At 41.4% G+C, this 7,703-nt stretch overlaps 1 protein-coding gene across 4 annotated transcripts in view; it reads left to right on the forward strand.

Moving 5' to 3' along the window:
• The window catches only part of pcdh17 (protocadherin 17), a 205,191-nt gene extending 199,855 nt beyond the window's left edge, over positions 1-5,336 (forward strand). For all 4 annotated transcript variants that reach the window (XM_034192906.1, XM_034192913.1, XM_034192920.1 and 1 more), the window contains exon 5: positions 2,591-5,336. In XM_034192906.1, coding sequence (XP_034048797.1) covers positions 2,591-3,288 — 698 coding nt within the window. In that variant the 3' untranslated portion in view covers positions 3,289-5,336. The remainder of the gene's footprint in view (positions 1-2,590) is intronic.
• Positions 5,337-7,703: the final 2,367 nt, after the last annotated feature.

A 7,703-nucleotide genomic window follows, 5' to 3' on the forward strand; every position in this document is an offset into this window, starting at 1 on the left:
CAGTGTGTGCACTCTCCAGCCCGTCGCAAAAGCGATATATGTTTTTATCGCAATATATGTGAGGACAGCAGGCAGAGACACGCGCCTCACAGAGGAATGTTGTAAGTTCATGTCCTTCTAAATACAGTTGGTGTTCTGCAGCTGGGACGTCCAGGAGCACAGATCACAAATGCAGCCGCTGTGAGCAGACACACCCCAATGTCCATTCAGTGCCCAGGCCAACATGTCTCTGTGTTATGTGGTCAGGCCCCTCCGCGTGCTCTGTGCGCTCAGACCTCACTGTCTGGCCCCCATGATCAGATCTGTACATATATATCAGCATTTCATGCAAGTGTGTTCCCCCCCCCCGGCATGCCACGTGTCGGGGGGAGTACACGCACACATGTGAGACACATGCACCACATGTGTTGTTTTCACGCCACACTCGTGGGGGCACTTAAGCAAATTTCACATGCAGCTCAACAGTGATCGTCTGCCAACTGTTTTTGTGCTAATAGTGCAAATGGCCACACATTTTCTAAGTGCCAAATGAGCGGTGTTAGATATGCGTGCATGTCACTGGAATTTGGCTGACCCCTGCCACGAGAGGGTTCGATGGGCTCTCACGGGGCACACGCTGTCTTTCAGCCGCTGGTGTGTGCAAATAGTTGTAGCAACAGGTGTACGAGGCGTTGGAGACAGCTACGATTTTACACGTATTGCATATGATTCCTGCTTCATGCGCACTTCATGCACAATTCCACCACATTCGTACTATGTGTGAAGGAGCCCTAAGGTAAAGCTTAAAAGTCAGGTTTATAAGCAGTTGGGCAGAGACATGGACACAGAAGGGAGTGCAGGGGAGACACAGGATATGGCAGAAAAAGAGATTGCATACACAGATATTTGCAGTTATTAAGCTGAACAGAACAAGACCAAATTTAAAGCACAAGTTGGGGAAATACCCAATACGGTGCTAGAAATCAGATGTTTTGGACATGCAGTGGGAAGATGAATACCTTACCATTCAACACTTTCTTGACATTTGTCCACTTAGTAGCCAAATAGTCATCATATAAACTTTAAATTGAATAGGAAAGTGTTGGAAAAAACCTTAGTACAGTATGTTACTTTTTGATGTATTCAGTGATTAATTGGTTAATAATGTTTTTCATTTGTTCTAGGTGTTTACAAAGTTTTGAGTGGTAGTACATTTGTACCTTAGCACTGGGCCTCCTCTCCTGGCAGAACCTATGGGAGTGATGAAAATGTAAGGTACAGGGTAGGGGAAGACTCAAGGCAGATAATAACAATAAATGAAGACTTGAAGTAAAAGGAGTTGAATGGGGAAGAGGTGCGAGACTGGGTGGTATGGAGAAGATTAGAAAATTCGACCCAACATAGATGTGGGAAAAAGAGAAGGATGAGTTAAGCTCACTGAGGAGGTGATGTATTCGTGTCATCAGGAGGAATAGTCCACTTTTTTCAACCCTGCACATGAATGAAATAGAACAGATTGGAGCTGGTCCAGTGATGGTACCAAGGTGCGAAAAAGTGGTTAACGGTCTGCCACCATGCTAGAATATGGTAGCAAATCTATATGTTTTGAATAGGGTTAGTAATGGTAGACATGGTGCATTTCCCCTTTTGTAAAGTAGGATGGGTGATGTGCTTTTGCAAGCTGGGACATGCAGTATTTCCAAATTTTGTCTTAGCTAACTGAAGAAATAGCTACAAACACACTGCCTTAAATATTCCAGGTTTTTGGAACTGAAAGGCATATTGCCCTGTCTGGTGCATCTAGAAAATGATGAATAATCCTGTATCATTTGTTTCACTTTAATTGCGGGAATCCTATCGTTGTAGGTGCCTAGTCAATGAAAATATTCTGTTTGTAGGGCAACAGATGCTCAAGGTCCTTCCCTTTTTTTGTATTTATGTTTCACACCCAAGAGGAGAGAAAAACCCACATTCCTCTTTTTTTAAATTTCTATTATTATTATTATCAAGTTTTGGATCAATTTGACACTGGTGTGAACAGTCCCACAATCAGCCTGAGTGTGTGTCCAGAGTCGAGATGGAACACACACTCATTCACATGTGTGTGCGTGTGTGCTCATAAAGCAATCAAAACAATGGGCACACAAATAAACAGGCACAGACACACTGCGAAGAAGCACAAGCCATTTGGCACAGTCTGTCTGTCTGGGGAGGGCTTCAAAGCCCACTGACATGAATTTATGATAACAGCACAATGCCTTTGCCAAACCTCAACTGTTGTTTTCTCTCTCATTCCTTTTCCATCCCTTCTGAATGCTCTGCCATCTTCTTGATCAGAGGGCTGGAAAACGTTAGCAGGTATCCCTCCACCTCCCAGTCCCTTGGAATAGCATGTGTATTTGTGTAGGTGTACATCCTAAGCTGGTTCTCGACGTTGTGCCATTTCATTAATCTTGGCTCTACTATGGCAACAATGTCAATGCTTTGTCAGGTTGAGTTTGGTTCTCTTAACAAAAACATGACTTTGTTCTACTCTCACTATGTGGCACAACTCTTAAAATGAGCATGACTTAATTCTCCATCTATCCCTGTTTTTTCTTTCCATCTGCAGATGAGGATTGTGTGAATTGTACAGAGGAGTGCAGAGTACTGGGTCATTCAGACCGCTGCTGGATGCCCCAATTCCCAGCTGGAGGAAACCAGGCAGAGGGAGTTGACTATCGCAACAACATGTTTGTGCCACCAGGGATGGAGATGGTGCCTGAGACAGAGACCTATGAAACTGTCAATCCCAATGGAAAGAAGACATTCTGTACTTTTGGCAAAGAACGACGTGACCACACAATCCTTGTAGCCAATGTTAAGCCCTACTTGAAAGCGAAACGCGCCCTTAGCCCACTGCTCCAAGAAGTACCCTCAGCTTCCAGTAGCCCCACGAAGGGCTGCTCTACCATGTCTACTTGCTCTTCAGTCAAAAGCCCAGCTGATGGGGCTGAAGGCAAGCATCCTCCTGCTACGTGCTCAGGCCATTACGGGCCTCCTGATGGTCAATACATGTCACCAACCAAACAAACCAGGGAGCAGGGGTTCTATCCACCCCTGCCTCCCTCAGATCCAGTGGCCAAAGTGTTAGCTGAGGCCCGGTCCAGGATCAGCCAGGAGGCAACAGGTGAAATGGAGTGTATCCGGGAGCAGGCAGAATCCGATGCCAAGGGTGATGGAATGGAAGCTGACCCAGTGGTGAGAGACATCGACAAACTTTTGCAGGACTGTCGAGGAAGTGAGGCCACCGGGACACTCAGGAAGTGATACAAAAGATGGCCATGAATGAAGTAGTGGAGAGAGGAGTATAATGTTATTTTGTTACCTCTCTCACCAAATCTGTCACCAAAACTAATACAAAGTTAAATGGCTGACATTGTCAAGCTGTTTTCACTGTAGTTGTTGTTGATAAGTACCAACACTGGAAGTACAAACATTTCTAATGACAGTCATTTGGCACCAGCTTCCGTGCCAAGACCACAGCGAACAAAATAATGAACTGCAACAAACATCTGAATTCTGTTAAATTTATGAACTCTTTCAGTTTGGGATTTTTAAATAAATTGCAGAGGTTTATACCTCTGGCACCTCGCAAGCTATTATCTATAAGTGCCCACCAGCTCATAAGTGTGATGTTCATGGTCCCTCGTGAATTTCTACATATCTAAGAAGGCAGATTTCTGTTATGTGTGATGGCCATAGACCTTGAATTAAAAAAACAAAACAAAAGACTGGTCAGACATGACAATCGAAACAGAGAAAAAAGTTGCAGTCTTTCTGGACAGAAAAAGACAGAAATACACAAACAACCTTATCTTTTCTGACTTAAATGTTGTTGAATTGTGATGGATCCCGTAGCTGATGTTGGAGAGGTTGACTTATCAGGGCTGTGTTTACCAGCTGGTTATGGACTTGGGGTTTGAGGGGCCTAAATGCTCAACCGATGGAGAGATATTAACAGTGTAACCATGTTTCACCTGTCATTTGTAGCACCATGTGTAAACTGTGTCTGTCTCATGCCTCTATTTAAACATTCATGTTGCTGTCCAGTGTAGCAACATACACCACTTTTACAAATACGTGCACTACACTTTGCCTGTGCACTTGCACTCTACACACATGCCCTGATGCTCCTTCACACACACACACACACATACACACAGATACATACACTGGACATCTGTGTAATTGTCTAATACATATACATCATCAGCTTTCAGTCTCTTGTGTACGGTGAATTACCATTTGTGTGCCGATGCCTTAAGGCAATCATGACTTGTATAAAAAGGGACATTTTTCCTCAGCTGTGAAAAGACAATATCTATATGATTATATAGATGACTATATGTAAGATCCATGTATAGTGTCCAATATTAACACAATATTTATACATTTTTTAAAGGAAAAAAAAATGGATGATGAATCTCAGCAAAAAAGTGTTCTAGAGATTGTTGTGGTGATGAGAGACCATCAACTCAAAGAACCACAAAGGATAATGCCATTCTTTTGAAGGAAATATCCAAAAATATAATGAAACAAGAAAATGTCCCTTCACATTATCACTATACATAATATCATTATATGTGTAAATGTATCCAATTTAGATGTGTTTACATAAAAAAATGACATATTTTTTATTGATTTTACTGCAATTTTCTGTGCATTTGAGCCAAATTGTTATGTGTACAAAAGCTATATTGTGTATTTTATTAAATTAATATATAGTTGTGTTGCAATATACATGGGCTTATATTGTATTTGGCAAAAGTTGCCTTAGTAGCTGTCGAACTCTGTGAGTTTGCTTTAGTTTGGGTTTTTGTTGGTGTAATTCTCCCCCTACCCCCTGACACACACACATACACACACACACTCTTCTCTACTCTGCATCTTTGCAGGCTGGCTTCAGTGCTTTTGAGATGTTGCCTCTTTTTAACCCTGAGATCCAGCCGGATCGAACACAAATAACTGTTGAAAGCTTAATGAGCCAGCTGATCTAGGTTACATTTCAAACCAACAATGAAAAGCACCAACCACAAGATCACAGTTTAAATATTTTTATTGAGCAGATTTTTACAGGGCAGCTATTTTCTTTTACAAAAATTCGTATACATAATTTGTGCTCATTATGTTTTGTTTTGTTTAGGTTTTTGTTTCTTTCCAAAAAATAACCTGCCATATGGAAAGTGGAGTGGTTTCCTTGGTGATCATAAAACTGCCTTACTGTCTCTGCAGAGAACTTGTTGTATCTGTGGAGCTTGTGACTGCTTATAAAAGCCCTGGTCCACCAGAATGTGCATTTTCTATAAAGGACCAAAAGAAGGTTCTTTTTGAGCAGTCCGTATTGTTTATCTGTGTACTTAATCCTCCTCGGTACTTATACTTTGCAGAGAAAATTGACATCTGAAATTCAGTTGGAAGCTTCTTTTGAATTTGATGTCTGAGCTATTTAAGTACATGGTTTATAAAATAAAATGTTTGCATTCAGGCTTTCTTAAAAAAAAAAAAGATATTTATTTTTGAAAATCTTGCCACATTTCGGCCAGTCTCGCAAATAATAATGGGAGGTGCTTTTTCTAATATTGTCTGAGTAAAATAAGCAGAACAGTAGGCTGTTAGAGTAGATGTGTTTTGGAAAATGTTACCACAATCACCAAATCAAAGATGCACCCATGAGGGGGACAGTGACTTTTACATTCATACGGCTTTGGCGGTCTTTACTGTGTGAGGGACGAATTATAATTTACTAATTCATGTTTGTGGAAAGGCGTTGCAAAATGTGGCGTGACATAAGTTTCATCACCGGATTTTCAAGTACACATGACCAACAAAGTGGAGATATAAACACCCATCCAAAGTGTTGAGATGATGTGAAGTGGAACACACTGAGAAACAAACACATAGGCTGTGTTTGCACTGCAAACGCTGCACAAACTCAGCTGTTGGGGGAGATCCATTGCTACCTACATTCAGTGTTGCCAGATGTTTGATCATATTTGTGCAATAATTGAACCCTTTGTACAATTAATAATCCAGAAAATGATCTGATCCTTGTCTTAAAAACCATATTGCATCAGAAATATACGCGCGCACACACACACACATATACATATATATATATATATATATATATATATATATATATATATATATATATATACTGCTCAAAATATTCAAAGAACACTTTTTAATTGGAGTGTAGCATCAGGTCAGTTCAGCTTCTGGGATATTGATGAGGTCAGCCAAGTAGGGAGTTGTTAAACAATTTCAGCTGCTTTGGTATTCATGAAATTAAAAACAGGTCCATTAGAAGAGCAACAGTGAGAAGACACCCAAAACAGGAATGGTTTTACAGGTGGAGACTACTGACATTTTTCCCCTCCTCTTATTTTCTGACTCATTTTTCACTAGTTTTGCTACTTTGGCTAGGGTCAGTGTCACTACTGGTAGCATGGTGCGGTACCTGGACCTTACAAAGGTTGCATAGGTAGTCCAACTCCTCCAGGATGGCACATCAATATGTGCCGTTTCCAGAAGATTTAATGTGTTTCCCAGCAGTTTCAAGAGCATGGAGGAGATTCCAGGACACAGGCAGTTACTCTAGGAATGCTGGACAGGGCTGCAGAAGGTCCTTACTGCATCAACAGGACCGGTATCTGCTTCATTGTGCAAGGACTATCAGGGTGAGCTCTGCCAGAGCTCTACAGAATGACCACCACCAGGCCACTGGTGTGAATGACTCCAACCAAGCAATCAGAAACAGAGTTTAAGTACATGGTCTATAAAATAAAGTGTTTGCATTCATTCAGGCTGAGAGCCTGACATCCTGTAGTGGGCCCTGTGCTCACTGGCCAGCCCCATGTAGTTCAGTTATTGTCATAGAATTGGCAGGCACCCTGTGCCTTTCACAGATGAGAGCAGGTTCAACCTGAGCACATGTGACAGGCATGAAAGTGTCTGGAGACACCATGGAGAACCTTATGCTGCCTGCAAGATCATTCAGCATGACCGGTTTGGTGGTGGGTCAGTGTTGGTCTGGGGAGGCAGATTCCTGGAAGGACAGACCTGTACAGACGACAGCACCCTGACTGCTATTAGGTATCGGAATAAAATCCGTCAGACCCTACACTGGTGCATTGGGTCATGGGTTCCTCCTGGTGTACAACACTGAGTACAGCAAGAGTATGCAGGCATTTCCTGGAAGATGAAGGAATTGATAGCATTGATTGGCCCCCAGTTGCGTGCCCTGATGTTGTCAGTCAAGTATACAAGCACGTAGGGGCCACACAAACTACTGAGTGTGATTTTGAGTTGCTGCAATGAAATTTTGTCAAATGGACAAGCCTGCTGCATCATTTTTTTCACTTTGATTTTCAGAGTGTCTTTGAATTCAGCCCTCTGGTGTCTGATGATTTTCGTTTCCATCAAAAGATGTTATACTTTCGTTCCGTTCCAAATTAGGAAATATAGTCAGCATGATTTTTTCCCATTGAGCTCTGATGTGTTTTCAAAGTGTTCCTTTAATTTTTATTTTGAGCAGTGTGTGTGTGTGTGTGTGTGTGTGTGTATATATATATATATATATATATATATATATATATATATATATATATATATATATATATATATATATATATATATATATATATATATAGGTTTTTAAGCATGATTCCCAACAAATTGGT

Source organism: Thalassophryne amazonica, chromosome 2 (assembly GCF_902500255.1).
Source record: "Thalassophryne amazonica chromosome 2, fThaAma1.1, whole genome shotgun sequence".
NCBI classification, from domain to species: domain Eukaryota; kingdom Metazoa; phylum Chordata; class Actinopteri; order Batrachoidiformes; family Batrachoididae; genus Thalassophryne; species Thalassophryne amazonica.